This window comes from Candidozyma auris, chromosome 1, assembly GCF_003013715.1.
Source record: "Candidozyma auris chromosome 1, complete sequence".
NCBI classification, from domain to species: Eukaryota; Fungi; Ascomycota; class Pichiomycetes; order Serinales; family Metschnikowiaceae; genus Candidozyma; species Candidozyma auris.
The window spans coordinates 230,644-249,447 of record NC_072812.1 but is presented as its reverse complement, the minus strand read 5'-3'; the positions used below and the strand labels follow the sequence as shown (position 1 = coordinate 249,447).

Below are 18,804 nucleotides of genomic sequence, written 5' to 3'. Positions count from 1 at the left end.
AACTAGTTGCCATTGCCAGTCAGCTTACGCTGAGCTCATTAAAGCCCAATAGGTGAACTGAAAAAAAAAAAAAATCTGAAGGACTACGAAATGCATCTCAGAGACAATTATATCATAAAGCATGTACACCAGGTCCGTAACTTTGCTCATAATCACCTTCTGCTACCCTTGGTAGCTTTCATCCGTACTGTACTTAGACCGCTTCGATATCCCCCCACATATTCCGAAGGCACACCGAAACCGCATGCAACACACTCTTCTTGCTATGTGGCGCTTCACTAGATGGCCCCATGCATTGCAACTGAGACTCATGTTGGGTGGAGCACGCCAGTATGCCACACATGTGAAAAACTACTTCGAGCTATACCCAAGAACTTTTCCAAATGGAGGACCGCCGAAGGACTCATTCATCATCAACGAGAGACAATTGAGACGGGAGCATCGGGGCCTCCAGAGTGAAAACCATCCAGACATCATTGTAGGGTCTGCATCAATACAAAATAGCAATGGTGAAAAGGCCACAAGCGACAATCAGATCTCCTCGCTTCTAAATAGTGCTTACTCAACCATCAGAAATCCTTATACTAGAGCAGCTTATCTCGTCAGAACTCAACATCCAGAAAAACTTGATATCACACAAGATGAGGTTTCGAAAGAGCTTATCGCTAAATTCCAGGAGCAGTCTTCTGAGTACTCATTAGACTATAAGATGCTTCTCATGACAGTGCTTGAAGCACACGAATCACTTGAGATGGCTGCTACCGAGGCTGATTTGGAGCCATTATCTGCTGAGAACGATGAGAGGATTAGAGAAAGCGAGGAAAAATTGGACAAGTTGTTCAGGACGGAGCCGATTCATTGGAATGCCATTTTGATAGAGACCATCAGATTGAAGTACTGGATGAACATCGCAAATGGCATCAAAGAGTGGGAGCCAGGTAAGCCTGTTCTATTGACGCACTGATTTCTCATTCTACGTATAGCAGACTAATTAATTCAGCCAAACGAGTTTCTTATGTATTTGGAAACTGGCCAAGCCAGTTGCAGCCAGCGCCTATATGGCCTATGTAGCGTATGCCGAAGGAGCACCGTGGTCCTGATGAAATATGAAGGATAGCCACCTTGCTTGTCAGCTTCATCAGGTGTATAGTACAGTAGTCAGGAACTGTGTTCCACAGAATATAATCAAACTAAGAAAGGGATCGGAATGGGTCACCAGCATTATCTTACATTCCATCACTGGCCATCGTTTTGTCGTCATCAACATCGACATCGACTTGACCCTCTTCAGAAGCAGTGATGTCGCAGTCACTGTCATTATCAGCTGGTATAGTGAGCTCGCATTCGTCAAACTCCTTCTTCTCTTCTGCACCAACTGGAAACTGTCGTAACCACTTCATACGAGGCCCGCTTGCACTGGACTCGTGGATGCGAAAACCAAACAAACGCAAGCCAAAATTGTCTTGATTGACTTTGTTAATTCTTAGTTTGCACTGGTTCTCGATTTCAGGGAACATTTTAACAAGCAAGCCGGGAAATGTTGTGCCGAAATACGCACCGTCAATGTTCAAGTACCGAGAGCTCAGAGGCAAGTATATGTCGTTACAGCATGGGCAGTACAAACGTACCGTCTCTTGCCCGGGAATGTCGGTGGCACCGACAGGAATAAGGTGCATGCCATCACAGTAGTACCTAGGGCAGATACCAAACTCAGATCTCTCAAATTTACTAGCCATTGCGGTTAGTCCGCCTTTGGAGATGATATAACGAGCATGTATAAGCCCATACAAGAGCTCTGCCGAGTGGGAGAGCAATGCCTTGTTGGGTAAGTCGTTCTTGCCCTTCCCCCCGTTCAGGGAGGAGCCTGTTCCACTGTTACCGGCAGAGTTTAGCCCACTACCGCCGCTACCATTGTTGTCCTCGGCAGTTTCCACCTGGTAGTCCAATATTGTATAGAGAGCCTCTCTGTAGTAGGGCACTTGCAGCGATAGACCCGTCAAGTTGAAGTCGTCCTCTATGAAGTCCTGAGTTACAGGTACAAAGTAGTCGTGGCCAAATGCCTCGCAAAACTGCTGGATCCATGGAACATAATCATCCTCTGGATCACTAGACATGGCCGTTACGATGTCTTGATGATGAAAGAGGGGATGGTGGGTGTGCAAGGAAAGTGCTCTGGTATCAGTGTTTTGCGGCTAAGGTGGATGGATTCCTCATTTTAGATGGGCCAGGGAGGATGTAAAAATTGGATGCTCGCACGTCAGGCTTTTGTGCTCACGTGCGCAGCCATTCGGTGGAAGCACTGGTAACCGCATCAGCTATAAAGGTGTTCATCTTTGTCCGTCCCCTAAAACTGCTTGAACAATATGCTTGACTTGAAGCCCTCAAGCATTCTCGTGTTTGTGTTTGTGGCGCTTCTATTGAAAACAATCGTCAACGCCATTGGCAAGGCTAAAATCGAGAGCTACGTCTGGAATCTCTACACCAACGTTGCGAGCAAGTCCGAGTTCGTGGAACTAAAACAGAAGAGAGAACAATTAATCGAGATAAACAAACAAAGGAAGTCTATAAGTGCTCAGGATGAATATGCAAAATGGACTAAGCTCAATCGCCAGTTCGACAAGGTTAACAGTGAGGTCGCTGCTTTGACGGAGGCTGTCTCTTCTGAAAAATTGAAACTTACAAAGGCCATCGGTGTTGCCATTTCCCTTTGCACCGCTGCTCCTATTTGGTTCTCGCGTGTATGGTATCGTAAGGCCATCTTATTTTATTTCCCTCAGGGAGTGCTTCCCCACTACCTCGAATGGGTTCTTGCCTTACCTTTCATCACCACTGGTGGTGTGGGCTTGACAATCTGGATGATGGCAGTGAATTGGGTATTGGATGGTATTGCGCAGATTGTTCTGTTTTACCTTAGCCCACTGGTGCCGAAACCAGTTGCCCAGCCTGAGTCCAACGCAGCTCGTCAAAAAAAGGAGTAACCATCATTGTAATATATCAAAACCATTGTGATAAACTAAATTTAGCATAACTCCACAAGTTCTTTAAATCGCTCTTGCATGGTGCGCTTGAGCTCATCATTATCTTCGTCAAATGTATACCTACTTTGTTGTCCCCTCTCTACCAATTCCTGAGTGTTCGTGTAAGTCTTTCGTAAAAGGTTCTGAAAGATTGGGCTCCTCAGGTAAACCTCTGCTTCAGTCAACGCTAAGAAATACCAAGGATCGACAACTTTCAACCACACTCTCATTTCGAGGGAAAACTTGTAGACAGAGTTTGAGTGTGTCATGATTATATATGGCATTCCGTCTGATGCATCAACATCAATTGATTTGACGACATCGACAACCACGGATGGAAACTCACCTCTCTTGACAGCCTCAGGATCGACCTTGGGGAGGTTTGTCTCACTATTAAGAACTGATGCTATTGATTCGCCACTGAGTATAACCTTTAGTCTATGCCCTCCGTTGGTCAGCAAATGCCACATGTATATGAGACCTGAGCTTGTGAGAACTAAGATGTGGGGACCGCGTTGCTTGGAAAAAATAACGTTGCTTCCAAGTTCAAGAAGGGGTGTTATGTAGCTTCCAGTCTCAGCTCGAATAAACTGAAGAGCGCCATCAAAGGAGATCAACACATAAAGGTGAAGACATGATTCCAAAATGATTGGAATGACTTGCTGTATTCTAAACAGGAAATAAAGAATATAGGTTCTTTGTCCATCTCTAACGTCATTTGTGACGATAACTTGGGTTGGATCCTGAAAGTCCAACCTTTGCCCAAGGTCCACATTTACTGAGTCGTCATCCTCAGGCCAGGCAGTACCGTTTCTGATCTCCACAAGCGACGTCACAAGTTGATCATTATCACCATTCAAAACTTCATCAAGTAATTCGTCTCTCAGCGATCCGGATACGTGCTGTATGGATTGCACAACAACCTGAAAAAGAATATTTTCATCTATTGCATCAATGGAGGAAGGATTAATCAATTCTTGAGTGCTGGTGAGATCTTTTTTCTGAAGTAGATTGCCAAGTTCGTGATTCATTGCGGCAGCGTTTCTGAATAGCACATTGGGCAAATCAGAAATATATTTAAACGGCGTCGGGTACTTGTGAATCATGAGCCATCTTCTATATCTTTTCGCTTGCTTTCGGTAGGAAACACCTGTTTGGCTTGTCCCAACAGTGGTGATGTCATCTAAGCCAATATCCTCATTATCGTTATCTGGGTCCTCGTTACTCCTCTGCTCTGTGTCTCCCGTTCTTTGATCACGTTTCCTTAGTCCATGAACACTAGTCTGGACCCCCAAACGCGGTAAATGGTACGGTGTTTGAGAAAGTTTGTTACTGATATCAAACTTTTTTGCCCCTTTCGATACGGGTTGCAATAGAGAGCTAGGCTTTGTTGTAGCAGAGGAGGATGAAATTAGCATTGGAGCAACTCTCTTTTTACCGTCCTTAGTGATTCTAACCGTTTGAGTGAGATTGTTAATTTTTTTTGGAGAAGGATCATTATCCTTAGGTCGTTGAGGTGTGGATGGCGCTGTGGTAAAGTCATCATCAGTTCTCAGCTTACTTTCGGGCTTCGGTGTAATCTGACGCGGAGTGACAATTCTACCCTCAGCAGTTGCAAGTGCCTCGAGCTCGAGTTGCTCGGTGCTTTCTGCAAAGACTGCCAGCTCTCTGTCGCCTCCGTACCGTAGCAATTGAGAGTCATTGACATCCTCGGCCACAACTTCACCAAACTCATTCTCCTCGAACATGACACAAGTAACTGAACCGTCTAGAGAAGTCAAAAATAGAGACTGACCATCGGGCGCCCAGCAGATATCTGTGATCGCATTTCCCACAATCTCTTCTGCCACGACCAAGGGCTTTGTGCAACCGGTGCTCCATATAGCTAGTGTTCTATCCTGTCCACCTGTTGCCAAAATAGTCATATACTTATCTTTCTTCCCATCATCCAGGCGAAATAGTCTTGGAGAAAAGGAGCAAACCTCACAGGGAGCTTCATGACCAATAAGCGTGACATCTGTAGCCCAGTTGCCTCTATTGATGATGACTACAGCAGTCACTGGGCCATTTGTTGCATTTGGCACTGCAATATGTTGACCGTCAGGCGACCACGACATTCTGCGAAAGTATGACGTGAGAGGCGATTTCTTGAATGGGTCCATGACAATGTGCTCCACCTGGAACTCATAATTGTTAGCAGATACATCGTTGACTTTTCTAGAGTACCGAAAAATTCTCACCGTTCGATCGTCAGAGGCTGTAGCGAAGAACTTGTTAGCTGGATCGAAAACAATACCTTTGACCATCGACTGGTGGATATCGTACCTCTTTATTCTCTCAAAAGTTGTCCCACTCCATATAATAATCGAGCGGTCTAACCCTACCGTGATTAATAATGACCCATCTGGCGACCAGCAAATGTCCTGAACATCATTGTCGTGGGCCACTAGCCTCTTGCGCACCATCCAATGCTCCAAGTCAGCCTCGGTCTCTCCAAACTGCTTTGGCCTGTTTGTCAGTTCCTCATCCTTCTCCCAAATGAGCACGATCTTGTCGTCGGAACCAGATGCTAGAAACTTGCCGTCTGGCGAGAATTTCACGCATGTCACCGCACCGTTGTGTCGGGACATTGACGCGATGGGCCTTTTAAGGTTATGGGACAGTTCAATGATGTCCATGCGGTCACTAGGGTCACCTTTTTTCTCATCCTCTTCTTTGTAGTTCTTGTATCGTAGAATCAGTTGGGTGTCCCATATCTTGACGTTTCCATCTAGTCCTCCGGTAGCGACCTTGGTACCATTGTGATTGACACTGATGGCATAGCACTCAATGAACTTGTTTTCCGCTAGTTGTTAGTAAGCTTTCAACAGGTACGTAGCTTGAGATATGAACATACCTCTGTGGCCTAGCCACGGTAGTTTGATAATGTGCATTGGTTACTAGTGTCGGTAGTTGATACAATCTTTATACAGAGGGAGCGCACTGGCTGCGAAAGATCTCCTCCACCTACTTTTCCACTTCGCTACACCTTTCAATTGCCTAGTCGATTACATTTATTAATTCTACTTCACAAACCGAATTCCTCATGCACAGCAACGCCGAATTTTCTCAAACCATTCTCCAACTCATCCATTGGCACAGCAGCGTAGGTACCTCTAAAGAAAATGTACTTGTTGAGCGCAGGATCCTTTGGCGTCGGTGGCTGTGGTGGGGAAGTTTGACCCTCGGCCTTGAACCACGAACCTGGAATCATCAACGTACCTCTTTCTAATCCCTTTCTGTAGATAGACTCTTCAACTCTCAATGGAGACTCGCCCAATTCCTTGAACTTGGGATGCTTGCTTGCGTCAATTTGGACAACAAAAAACATACCAGCCACTGGTGGCAAGATCTGCACGACCTCCTTGGGGAAGTATTTGTGCAAGGAATCGATGGCAACATCTCTGTTGTGGGTGTAGACCGCTCTCAAACCCATCAACCAGTCCAAATAGCCCTTCTGGCCCCATCTCTGGAATAAACCGTTCAAGGCAGACTGACTAAATCCAGATGGAACTTGAATAGTCACTTCATGATATCTCACTAATCTCTCCAAGAATTTGGCCTGACCGACAATCCAACCAAATCTAGAGCCTGGAGCAATGGTCTTTGAGACTGAATCTAATCTAATAACACGACCCTCCACATCCAAGGAAAGAAAAGACGGAACTAACGCCTGGAGGAACTCTTCGTGAGAGTGAACATGCCTCTTGCTTCTCTCCTCAATATTCTGGGTGTATGGCTCCATTTGCAAAAAGTAGTATGGCTCATCTTCAATAATGAGTATGTCGTGCTGCTGAGCAAGCTTATAGACAGCCTTTCTTCTATCTGCGGACAAGCAAGATCCTGTGGGATTTTGCCCAGTGCAGATGGTGTACAACAACTTGGGCTTGTCGCCAACCCATTGATCCAATTGCTTCGCCAAAGATTCAGGAATTATACCCTCTTCATCCATAGCCATAGGGATGGTATTGATGCCCTGGGCATGCGCAGCCTCCAAAGCAGAAGAGAAAGTGTGTTCCTCAACCAAAATGGCATCGCCACGAGCAGTGAAAGTTCGCAAGACGGCATCCCATGATTCAGTGTTACCAATGCTGCAAATCAAGTCCCAGTCAGCATAGGGAACCTTGTGAATTAGGTCGGTGTGTTCCTTTAAATACTCAAGGAGCTCTGGAGCACCCTCGGTGTAGCCATACTGCAAGGATCTGGATAATTCGACGTCCTTGTACTTTGGGTCATTCAAGGTCTTGTCCTTGAAAACTTCGACAACAGTCTTGTCTTCGTCAGTCACTTGAGCCCCAATGCCATTTGCAAATGGAGGGCTAGGTGATTCCAAAGTGATTTTTTTAAATGGGAAGTAATCCGAGAGAGGTAATCCACCACCCAAGAAAGTCATACCTGGCTGATTGAAGTACTTGAAAGCGCTCTTCAAGGGCGAATTCTTTCTGGACTTTGCCTCAGCGGACAACAAATGAGAGAGATCTTTGGCTTGTGGTTTCGACATAGTTCTTGCGAAAGACTGCTTGGCAAATAAATATAAGAAGAATTTCGTGCCTCGACAATGAGCGAGTCTTCCAACTTTATACAGCACACTCTGAGTAATACAAGCGCGGCACCGTTTTATCGCGCTCCCGCCTATCGATAGTGGACACTCGATGTCACCTTCTGTTTATGTGCGAATTTTCAGGTATACTTATTCAGGAACCAGCGGTAACTTCCATGGATAGACAAAAAAAAATAAAAAAGAAAAGTTGGGGAAAGTCTGAGTTATTCGCACGGCGATAACTCAAACAGATTCAATTAAGGTGAAAATACAACCAGCCGAGTGTGATTGATTTGTTAGGCATGTTCATGCTTGACTCACCGCAAGCGCAGGAAAGCGTCCAAAAGCACCGAAGCAGGAGGCTCATTATTCCGATTCTTCTCAAAAACGTTCCAGAACCTTAGCGTTTCGTCTCCAGCTCCGGTGACTATCGTTTCTCCGTCTGGCGACATCGATAAGTAGAGGACCCTGTAGGTATGACCAGTAAGCTGCGCAATCTGCTGCATTGACAGGTACTTCCACACAATGATTTGATTTCTAGAGTAGCCATGGGTCGATACAAGCTCATTGGAATTCTTTGACCAAATCAAGTTACACACCTGAGATCCAGTTTCAACATTGTTTATACGGTTACCTGTGAGAGTGTTCCACACTTTGATGGTCTTATCAGCAGTTCCACCTCCAGAGGCTAGTATACCACGCTGATGCGGCGACCATGCAATTGCCTTTACCGCAGCATTATGCTCAGTGAACTGATGTAAAGGCTTGGTGTTGAGTGCATCCCAAATAAATAAATTATTGTCATTGCCTCCACTGGCTAGTTTGTTTTCTTCAACATTCCACTTGAGGCCACACACTTCTTGCTTGTGGTGCTCAAAACAGTTCACGTAGTGATCCAGGATTCTGACGTCTCGGTTGTAAATTGTTCTATCCCTTGAACCACTCGACAAAATGTGTTCATTCCATGCCAACGCACTGACTCGTAGCTTATGACCTGTCATGGTACGTACGCATCTCGTCTTCGTGGCATCCCAAATCTCCACCAAGCCTTTCAGGGTACCGACAGCCAAGTGGGTTCCAGACCCAATCCAGCTGAGCGATGTGACCTTGTCCTTGTTTTCTAATACGCAGAGTCTTTCCACAGACTGCGTCAGTCCATCCCAAAGATACACGGAGTCCCCGAGGCCCACCGCAAGAACATCCTGAGAGCCCCAGTCAACTAAGTTGAGATAAAAATCATCCGAAAGGTCAGGAGCATCAAGGACTCTGTACGGGACCTTTGAAATGTTTCTGGGTTTCTTCTGTGGGCTGAGTAAGAACTTCTGTGACTCCAGTCTCACAGGAGATAAAGAAAAAAGCTCATGTTGTAGGTCTCTTGATATGGGTCTCTGCTTACTGGGCAGCTGATATGTGAACATATTAGTGCTCAGACGAGGAGTAGACATTACACCAGTGTTCGCCGTTGTTCGTGGGGGAGTAGTCCTGCCTGAGGATGGGATGCTTCCGCCGGCGGTGAGCATGGTCGAAGAGTGATTGGAGGATCTCATGTTACTTGCTAGGTCATTTTTCTTATCTGGCCTAGCATTCGATCGAGAGAGGTCCGCAGTAGCCATAGGGACATGATCACCAAAGAGTTCTGCCTTTAGAACACTAGAGAACAGTCGATTAGCTTCTTCCTCCTTTCGAATTTCAATTTCGTTTGCATCCCGTTCCTCTGCATTTGCTGACAGAGTATTTCCTGCTCCAGATGCTCGAGATGCCCGGAAATCAGGCAAAACCTCCTGATTCGTTAAGCTGAACGCCGCCTGGAGATCCACACCGGTTCTGTTGGGTATGTATCGGTCACTAAATAGCGAGCGTCCGTTGTATCGACGTCTTGGCGACGTTGAGGGGAACGTACCATACTGATCCCCTGGTTTCGGTGGTGATAAGTTCCTTGTGGAGCGAGATGGCGAGCGTGGGGTCTCTAGCGGATTAGACGCACTATCATTCTTTGAGCCCCCAGGCGCTGGTGAGTTCCTTGCATCAAAGGGATTGTCCATTAAATGTTATGTGAAATGGTCTTGTGGAGTGTTTCTTTCTTTGTGTGTGTGTCTATCAATTGTTTGGAATATTGTGTCAGGGTAAAGATGCGCCGCAGATTCAATATCGTAGAGAATTAAACTGGTGAATAACAAGTTCTCTTGTCCCTTGTATGTGTCAGCGTAGTTATACAATCGTATACGGAGTCCTTCGAGGTTGTACAGTGGATTGATAGCCTTGTGGTGGTGTGCGGTTAATTACAATCGAAATCGGTCGGCACTGCAGAGAAGACCTGAATGGGACATGGGAGATGGACATCAACACAGCGTAAGCAAATATATGAATTTTTTAGTTTTCTTTATTTTAAACGGGTATATTTGGGCGGGAGGTAGTTCCATTTTAAAGGTCTTGAATTTCAGAGACAACTTAAGTACTGCAATAGGACATATTAATCCATTGTTTTATTTAAATTATGATACTTTCATCGAAGACTAAACACATACAAGTCCAGCAACTTTCAATTGAGTATGTAACAAATTGTGTGCGTAACAGAGAGAAATAATCACACAAGTAGTTTACCTGCTTGTCAGATGCTCAACATCTTCTACAGACTGGCTGCGAAACTGTGAAATAAAACGCTCAATAACTTCAAACAATTTCCTGGAACTCATTGCATATAAAATTCACGTAGTTTCATCTCTACTTTGTCAAAGTTAAGAACAGCCTGATATTCCTTACATTCCATCATTTCATGTCTTCCATTGGGGATTCCGGAGTTGGGGTGCCACCTTGTGTACAGGTATAATAGTATGGCCAATGGGACTCGGGCATTTACTCGTTACGCTCTCTGTACAGTGCCCCCATACATTAGCAAAAAAAAAAACCCATGGGTACTTCGTGCTAAACATCTATAAAACCCACACTCGTCATCTGTGTAAACCATTTACATCTTTGCATATCATACAAAAGACACTAGCATCATGTTCCGTCAATTGGCTAAAAGCTTGGTGACCCCTAGAGTCGCTCCAGCTACTCTCATGAGGGCGTCACTCAGAAACTCCAGTATCCTCGCTGTTCACAGAGACATCAAGGAAGACAACCCCAGTATCCCTTTTGAGTTCAACTCCGAGAACAAGAAGAGAGCAGAAGAAATCATCGCCAAATACCCTCCTCAGTATAAGAAAGGTGCCGTGATGCCCTTATTAGATTTGGGCCAGAGGCAGTTGGGATTCACCTCCATCTCCGTCATGAACTACGTGGCTAAAATGTTGGACATGCCCCCAATGAGAGTGTATGAGGTTGCCACTTTCTACACCATGTACATGAGACACCCCATGGGGAAGCACAATATTCAGGTTTGCACCACCACTCCGTGCCAGTTATGTGGGTCTGACGATATCATGAAGGCCATTAAGGACTACCTCAAAATCGGGCCGGGCCAGACTACTCCAGACAAGATGTTTACTTTCCAGGAAGTTGAATGTTTAGGTGCTTGTGTCAACGCCCCAATGATGGCTGTTGATGATGACTACCACGAAGACTTGACCCCAGAAAAGACTGTCGCTATTTTGAAGACATTACAAGAGGGCAAGCCTTTGGAGAAGATGGGCCCAGTCTCCGGCAGAATCTCGTGCGAACCATTGAGCGGCAGGAAGGTCTTGAACAATCCCGAGCCAAACGATGTCCGTAAATTCACCAGAGCCGATTTGTAAATGGGCTAGTTTCTATGTCGTCATATTCTCTGTAAATTAAACTCGCATATACTGGATCAACAGGTAAATTAATTAAGCTGGAGGTAATCTGTAGACGGGTAGTAAAGAATCTTGTGAAACGTGAGTGGGATCACGTGAAAGCACCTTAGATATAGCAATTTCTATTGAGGCACTCCTAAAGTTTCCCATAAGTTATATTATCAGATTTTTGCATTGGTGTATCATGATAAGTGATTGGGAAGACCATCATGCTGTTCTTTATATTCTTCACATCAGTTTGAAACCTCAGAAGATCTTATCAAGTGGGGGATCCCCAGATTCATGCCTGCACAGAGTCATATCAGTCCCGTGAGTAATTGCAATCCGCAGATGACTAGAAGTACAAAGCGAATATTTGAAAAAACTCGTCTACAACACTTGTTTCTCCACAAATGACCAAAACAAAACCGTACAACATCGAGACCGAGTTGGTTCTCAACAAGTCCAATGATCAACACAACGCCAGCGTGCCGCCTTTGTATCAGTCTGCCACATTTAAGCAAGAGTCCCTCTCCAATATGGGCGCGTACGACTACACTCGTTCGGGAAACCCAACTAGAACACATTTACAGAACCACATGGCAAAGATCATGAAGGCCAGCCAGACATTTGCTGTGACTTCGGGCATGGGATGTCTTGATGTGATTTTGCGGTTGCTTCAACCTGGAGACGAGGTGATCGCTGGCGACGACTTGTACGGAGGCACCCATAGGCTATTGACATATATGAACAACAAGGGAGATCTAGTGGTTCATCATTATGATACAACGAACACAGAGTTGATCAAGTCGAAAATCACCCCCCGCATAAAGATGATTTTCTTGGAGTCCCCCACAAATCCGTTGATGAAGGTTTGTGATGTCAAAGCTATCACTGACCACGCCCACGCAGTCAATCCAGACTGTATTGTTGTTTTCGACAACACCATGATGACTCCTATTTTGATGACTCCCTTGGATTTAGGCGTAGACATCCAATATGAGTCAGCAACTAAGTACCTAAATGGCCACCACGATATCATGGCCGGTGTGATCGGTACCCGCGATCCTAAGTTGGCTGAGCGTATATACTTTGTGATCAACTCCACCGGGTGTGGGTTGAGTCCCTTTGATTCCTGGTTGTTAAGCAGAGGTTTGCGTACCTTGGCAGTGAGAGTTGAGAGGCAACAGAAAAACTGTTCGAGAATAGCAGAATTCTTGCAAAATGCTGGCTTCAAGGTACGCTACACAGGGTTGCCATCGCACCCTCAATATAGCTTGCATCAGAGCCAATGTAAGGGCGCGGGCGCAGTGTTGAGTTTCGAGACGGGCTCCATCAAGATGTCTGAGAAGATTGTGGAGTCGACGGACATTTTCGGCATTGCAGTCTCTTTTGGGTGCGTCAACTCGTTGATTTCGATGCCATGCAAGATGTCACATGCTTCAATTGACTCGAAGACGAGAGAAGAAAGAGATTTCCCGGAAGACTTGATAAGATTGTGCATTGGTATTGAAAATGTGGACGACTTGATATACGACTTGACGCGGGCGCTTTTGAAAAGTGGAGCGGTCAAGATAAACGAGAGAGATGAATTGTACAATGCCATTGGCATCCAGCCCAAATTGTGAATCAGCGAAATAAACGATTTTGAGGGTTCCACTCTCATTGTGGCCACTGGCTGCAATTCAGAGCGCGCTGATGGATACAGCATGATAGATGGTATATATATTCTGAATTGGAGAAAAAAAAATCCGTAGATAACGATATCGTAATATAATAGACAAGAGGACGTCACATTGTTCACTGTAAGCGACCACATATGAGAAATCTTCGATCTTGTCTCAAGTGAATTGCCGTATAAATGGCCTGCATATACTTGCACCATCAACAGAACGCGCTATCGAAGGAGATCGCGTAAACTCGTCTTCAACATCTAGTGTCCTAAAAGTATGCCCGAAACCTACGGTGTCCAACCTGGCTCTCTAAAAGAGGCGCTTAGTAAGTCTACCTGTCACTTGTGGGAAAATAAAGGTCTCCGTCTTCAGGTGACCAATTCAAAGGTCATCAATGAGCAGTCCGCCACCGACAGAAGATACAGGTGTGTTATAAGTGATGGTAAGTATTCGATCCAGGGCTTGATTGACGCCCGTTGCAACGCGTATTTGGAAGCAAATGGGTTTGCTCGTTTCTCTATTATCACCGTGAAACTGTTTACAGTGGCTAAGACCTTGAAGAGAATTGTGCTTATTTCGGACCTCACTGTGGACGTGCCAAAGACCGAGAGGATCTCTTCGGACTTGACCTCTCTCGACACCTATTTTGACCAGCACCCAGAAGAAGACACTGCGACAAGTGTTACAGGGAACCAGGGTGCTCTGCTGAGCAACAGCCCACAGCCTCAGCAACAGCCTCAGAAAGCTAAGCAAGCGCCTAATCAGCAATCACGGGGACGTGGTCCTGAAAGACCTGTGAATCCTATTGAGTCATTGTCTCCCTACCAGAACAACTGGACCATCAAGGGTCGTATTTCTTATAAAGGTGAGATCAGAACATGGTCCAACAGTAGAGGTGAGGGTAAGCTTTTTAATGTGAACTTTTTGGATGAGTCTGATGAGATCAGAGCCACTGCTTTCAATGACATGGCTGATAAATTCTACAACTTATTGGAAGAGGGTAAAGTCTACTACGTCACAAGAGCGCGTATCCAGCAAGCCAAACCAAAGTTTTCTCATTTAAGTCACCCATATGAGTTGTCTTTGGACAAAGACACGGAAATTACCGAGTGTTTTGATACTGCGGACGTTCCAAAGATCAATTTCAACTTCACCAAATTGAGTGACATCCAGAATGCCGAAAAGGATGCTATACTTGACGTCGTGGGTGTGATCAAAAACGTCAACGAGGTGTTCCAAATTACTGCTAAATCTACAGGTAAGCCATTCAACAGAAGAAATATCACTATCGTTGATGATTCTAACTTTGCTATTGACGTGGGCTTGTGGAACGCCACTGCAGTGGATTTCTCTATCCCAGCCGGATCCGTAGTAGCTATCAAGGGTGTGAAAGTTCAAGACTTTGGTGGCAGATCATTGAGTTTGACTCAGGCTGGAAGTATCATGAGCAACCCTGACATACCTGAGGCTTACCAATTGAAAGGATGGTACGATAACAAGGGCGTCAACGAGAACTTCCAAAGCATGAAGATTGAGTCCGGTGCTGCAGACTCCGTGGCTAACAGAAAGACAATTTTGGAAGCAGAGCAGCAAGAATTGGGAACGAAGGAAAAGCCTGATTATTTCTCTGTCAAAGCAACCATAAACTATTTCAAGACTGATAACTTCTGCTACCCTGCTTGCAACAACGAGGTCAATGTATCTTCCAGAGGCCCTACCCCTTGCAATCGTAAAGTTATTGAGGACGGTGGTTCTTGGAGATGCGAAAGATGTAACCTTACTTATGCTGAGCCTCACTACAGATATATCTTGAACTGTTCCATAATGGATCACACCGGCCAAATTTGGGCCACTCTCTTCGATAACGAGGCCAAATCACTCTTCCAGGTGAGTGCTAATGAGTTGTTGCAGATGAAGGAGGCAGAAATGAGTGACGTTCATGACTTCTCCAAATTGGTCGATTCTGTGACAATGAAGGAATTCAACTTCAGATTAAGAGCCAAGCAGGAGAGTTTCAATGGTAACATGAGAGTCAGATACAATGTGGTGCAAATCAATGAGATTGATTTCAACACCGAAGGTCTTCATTTGGCCAAACAATTGGAGTCTGTTTTATGAGTTGGGGAATTTAGGTTTTTGAATTAATGTGTGTATTTGATGTATGCTATCTGTTATGCAAGTTGCTGGTCTTGCATTGTTAAAAACTTTGTGACCCGTAATCAACAACTCCATTTACCTGCAACCAAAAGGATTTGAGAACCTCATTGGCGGCCCTCCTTCCACGGGTGACAAGGAGGCGGTGAATGAACATCTCTAAATCTTTTCCAGAGACCCGTGCTTCTATGGAAGTCTCTTGGTTCTCAAGGGAGTTGATTAACCATTGCTTAAAGTGCGTAGGAAACTTGCCAAGGAGTGCTCTGAAAGTAATGTAGTATAACTCAAGAGCAGAACGTGGTGATTTGAGAAAGGCTTCAATCAAGCGCCTCGTTAACACCTGTCCGAGATTGTGACGAATGAAAATGTCATTCATTTTCTCCTGATCTTCTTTGCTGCCTTTTCTTAAAGCTGTGAAATCAGTCCAAAATTTCAGAACTGACTTGACTATGAAGGTCTCGTTTGCGCTCAATCCGTCAAGGGCAAATGGTATGATGATATTCACGAAGGCATCTGCATGAATTATTAGAGACGGTTTACACTCGATGATCCTGGCCGACAAATCAATTGCACATTTGACCATGTCTGGATCAGTGCTAAGAAAGTCAAGCCTTTCAGCGATGAGTCCGTTCACAAGCTCAAGAACAAGCCCTGGCTCTAACGTTCTGAAATTGAATTTGACAAGTGCCTCAACTAAATTAAACACATACGGCACAGAATTGGGATTTGTCAACGAGTTCATCATCCTGAGTGCAAATTGAGCCACTGTTGTGTTGTCGAGAGTGAACGGTCCGTCAAGACGCTCCCCCAAGCCGGCCTTAAACACATGGGTTGCCTTCTCTACCACGATGGGCTTTTGGGCAAGAGGGTCATAGTTTAAACATAGTTCCTCAATGATGAGGAGAACTAACTTCTTTGTTTGCAATGGATCCGACGCCCAAAAGCTTCTATAACGTTCTTGCTCCTCCTCTGACATTTCATCAACAGTCTCATCAGGTAGCCCGCTACCCTTCGCAATATTGACGATACAAGATATCAAAGATACTAGGTAATCTTCCTGTTCCTCCCTCAACTCATCCTTAGTGTTGTCGATCATCGAACGAGCTGCCTCGACGATAGTGGTGATGAGCCCTTTGATGATTTCTGCGTGCTCCTCAACACTGCCGATACCTCTTGCAATTACACTGAATGCATTGAACATCCTCAGCCTCACCAAACTGTCGATGTTGGTGTTCTTGAGCATCTCTATCACAACAGGCTCTAAATTGGAGAGATAACTTGTCAACTTACTACCGCAGTGTTCACAAACATTTGTGACGGCTTTCGAAGCAAGGAGTGAGAGGGGCTTAGAGCCCTTCATGATTACTGTGAAGAGGTAATCAAATACACCCCCTAAGTGACCAAACCCTTCCTCGCTAGCAAAGTAGAACTCGTTTGAACTGATGAAGTGCAATGCAGTAGACATATAGAGTATGCCGATGTGAGGTATCAGAATAAGATGCTCAAAAAAGCGCATGATACCACCATCAAATATGGCCTTTGAATAGGGTATCAACTCACGAGTTTGCAGTTCGTAGTATGATGAGTCCTCGTTGATTTTATAAAGGAGAAAGAGTGTAGACTCAATCTCGGCAAGATTCTTGTTGCTGAAATCTGTAGATCCCGCCTTTTCAGCTGTGAATGCAGCAAGAGAACGATAAAACGGGGACTTCAAAAGATTGTATACCACCAAGAAGAAATCTGCCACGTTGTTTCTGTACGTCAAGAGGTCTGATTTAGATGACTGATAAGACTGTAAGTCTGTGATCTGGATCTTCTTCCAGTACACTCTGGCTACCTCGTCGAATATTCTATCTCTCTCGCGCTTGAATGAGTCAGCGAAGCCGGGATCATTATTATTCTCCATAAGTATTTCGACTAAATCTTCCAGATCGACATACACATCGGCAAATTCTTCCCAAAAAACAAGCATTTGCTGTGAGATCATCTCATCGATAAGGGGACTTCCAGGTATGGTGGTAATTTGGTACATGATAGATAGTATGTTTTGAGTCTGAGGTGTAAGTATTGATCTTGAGAGCCTAATCAAGTTGAGCTGGGCAATCACGATGACTAAGTACACAAACGCATTTACCTCGTCTTCAAACTCTTCTCTTTTTTCGCTTAACACCACTTTCTTGAGAAATTCACTTCCCCACTTATTCTCGTCAAAAATCTGGCTGTATAGTATCAGCTTTGTCTCGAGGGACAAGAGTGCAGCGTTGCTTTCGAGAATCTCCGAAAATATTAACAATGCCTCTTTATACTGCTGCAAATTCGTCTCATTGTCCAAAGAGTATGGGCCCTGTAGATGAATTATTAGGTATCGAGTCAAAGGAGCGATATCCTCTGCGGAGAATCGTAGGTCACCTCCAATGTTAGGTATATACGCCATCCAGGAAGATATTGTTTTGAGAGTCTCCAAATCGAGCCCATAGAGCATTTCGCCTTGCGTGTGAAGATGCTCAATGTACTCCACAGAAGTTAGAAGCATCGGATAGATCTGTGATCTGATTGCATGATGCACTGGCAACTTATAGTCATTACGTCTTGTCACATCTTCGATCAATATGGCAAAAACCAAGAGTATTAGGCTAAATCTATCAGGAGTTAGTTGGGTGATGCAATATGCAAATGAAGTGGCGTCCTGAAAATCTGTATCTGAAATCGCCTCCAAAACGGTAAATAAGGGATTAGGGGTTTTATCATGGTAGTTAATAAATACCTGAGACAAATTTGATATGAGCTTGCGTAGTATAAGAATGTTTGAGCTCGATGAGTTTCCCTCATGAGTGAGACGACGGATATGAGATCCAATTGACAGTACTAATTCAAGTAAGCTTCTGTTTGAGGGCTGATCTAAATGCTGTAAGACAACCGTATACGTCAAGGCTCCAAAATATCTGCAATTCATACTCTGCTGCTGGAGCAAGTAAGACGCAAGGGCCTCACCATGACTTGAACGCTGCAAATCTCGAAGGTTTCTCAGGATTTCAGCGACCTGATTCTGGTCACTGGTAGAATATAATGTTTCAATTTGCTAGATGTTAGTAGCTATCAATTGAGTGTTACGAATCGATTAGGCATACCCGTTCGGCGTCTTCGAAGACCTGATTCATTGAGCCCTTATATTTGTTAGTATGGTTGTGCCTATATAACTTAATACGCAGTAAGATGTAGGTACCGAGATGAGTGCGGTTCCACAACTACTACACTGATGATTATTCTACATTAGCACAAAGATGGTAAGAAAAATGGGTCGAGTAAAAAAAAAGAAAACAAAAAGCCATATTTTACCACTCTAAGTTGATAAATCAATTGTTTGGCTACATTTTCTTCAGATGGGATTAAGGTAGGCATTGGGTGGGTGATTCCTTATTTGGACTGGGTAGGAAGCGGAACTAGTACACTCCTTCGTAAAAACTTGATGATTTACATGATAATTACAAGTCATAAACTCCATAAATTATCAAAAGCTCAGGTTGTAATCTTTGATTAATGACATGCGATGGATCAAGAATGGAATCCGCGGGTACCAAACTCTTCAATGCTACTGCTTTCAAAAAAAGGTACTGATATTAATCTCGACT

At 44.6% G+C, this 18,804-nt stretch overlaps 10 protein-coding genes across 10 annotated transcripts; 5 read left to right on the top strand and 5 right to left on the bottom strand. All coding sequences in view use genetic code 12, as the record gives it.

Annotated features, from left to right (window-relative positions):
* Positions 1–265: 265 nt before the first annotated feature.
* Positions 266–964, top strand: CJI96_0000117 (J-type chaperone JAC1; the record flags this gene model as incomplete). The annotated part of the gene is made up of 1 exon (XM_029033698.2): positions 266–964. The coding sequence occupies one exon, from the start codon at positions 266–268 to the stop codon at positions 962–964; it is 699 nt and encodes a 232-aa protein (XP_028892290.1).
* A 262-nt stretch (positions 965–1,226) lies between these two features.
* On the bottom strand, positions 1,227–2,114 carry CKB1 (casein kinase 2 regulatory subunit CKB1; the record flags this gene model as incomplete). Its single annotated transcript, XM_029033699.1, has 1 exon — positions 1,227–2,114. One exon carries the CDS (start codon positions 2,112–2,114, stop codon positions 1,227–1,229), a length of 888 nt encoding a protein of 295 aa, XP_028892291.1.
* Positions 2,115–2,363: 249 nt separating this feature from the next.
* CJI96_0000115 (GET complex subunit GET1) lies at positions 2,364–2,978 on the top strand (the record flags this gene model as incomplete). The annotated part of the gene is made up of 1 exon (XM_029033700.2): positions 2,364–2,978. The coding sequence occupies one exon, from the start codon at positions 2,364–2,366 to the stop codon at positions 2,976–2,978; it is 615 nt and encodes a 204-aa protein (XP_028892292.2).
* Positions 2,979–3,019: 41 nt separating this feature from the next.
* HIR1 (Hir1p) lies at positions 3,020–5,950 on the bottom strand (the record flags this gene model as incomplete). Its single annotated transcript, XM_029033701.2, has 2 exons — positions 3,020–5,862; positions 5,914–5,950. The coding sequence occupies 2 exons, from the start codon at positions 5,948–5,950 to the stop codon at positions 3,020–3,022; spliced, it is 2,880 nt and encodes a 959-aa protein (XP_028892293.2).
* A 134-nt stretch (positions 5,951–6,084) lies between these two features.
* On the bottom strand, positions 6,085–7,557 carry ARO8 (bifunctional 2-aminoadipate transaminase/aromatic-amino-acid:2-oxoglutarate transaminase; the record flags this gene model as incomplete). The annotated part of the gene is made up of 1 exon (XM_029033702.2): positions 6,085–7,557. The coding sequence occupies one exon, from the start codon at positions 7,555–7,557 to the stop codon at positions 6,085–6,087; it is 1,473 nt and encodes a 490-aa protein (XP_028892294.2).
* Positions 7,558–7,913: 356 nt separating this feature from the next.
* Positions 7,914–9,638, bottom strand: CDH1 (Cdh1p; the record flags this gene model as incomplete). The annotated part of the gene is made up of 1 exon (XM_029033703.2): positions 7,914–9,638. The coding sequence occupies one exon, from the start codon at positions 9,636–9,638 to the stop codon at positions 7,914–7,916; it is 1,725 nt and encodes a 574-aa protein (XP_028892295.1).
* A 960-nt stretch (positions 9,639–10,598) lies between these two features.
* CJI96_0000111 (uncharacterized protein) lies at positions 10,599–11,330 on the top strand (the record flags this gene model as incomplete). Its single annotated transcript, XM_029033704.1, has 1 exon — positions 10,599–11,330. One exon carries the CDS (start codon positions 10,599–10,601, stop codon positions 11,328–11,330), a length of 732 nt encoding a protein of 243 aa, XP_028892296.1.
* A 431-nt stretch (positions 11,331–11,761) lies between these two features.
* On the top strand, positions 11,762–12,976 carry CJI96_0000110 (cystathionine beta-lyase STR3; the record flags this gene model as incomplete). The annotated part of the gene is made up of 1 exon (XM_029033705.2): positions 11,762–12,976. The coding sequence occupies one exon, from the start codon at positions 11,762–11,764 to the stop codon at positions 12,974–12,976; it is 1,215 nt and encodes a 404-aa protein (XP_028892297.2).
* A 321-nt stretch (positions 12,977–13,297) lies between these two features.
* RFA1 (replication factor A subunit protein RFA1) lies at positions 13,298–15,139 on the top strand (the record flags this gene model as incomplete). Its single annotated transcript, XM_029033706.2, has 1 exon — positions 13,298–15,139. One exon carries the CDS (start codon positions 13,298–13,300, stop codon positions 15,137–15,139), a length of 1,842 nt encoding a protein of 613 aa, XP_028892298.2.
* A 79-nt stretch (positions 15,140–15,218) lies between these two features.
* Positions 15,219–18,333, bottom strand: PDR6 (Pdr6p; the record flags this gene model as incomplete). The annotated part of the gene is made up of 2 exons (XM_029033707.2): positions 15,219–18,254; positions 18,304–18,333. The coding sequence occupies 2 exons, from the start codon at positions 18,331–18,333 to the stop codon at positions 15,219–15,221; spliced, it is 3,066 nt and encodes a 1,021-aa protein (XP_028892299.2).
* Positions 18,334–18,804: the final 471 nt, after the last annotated feature.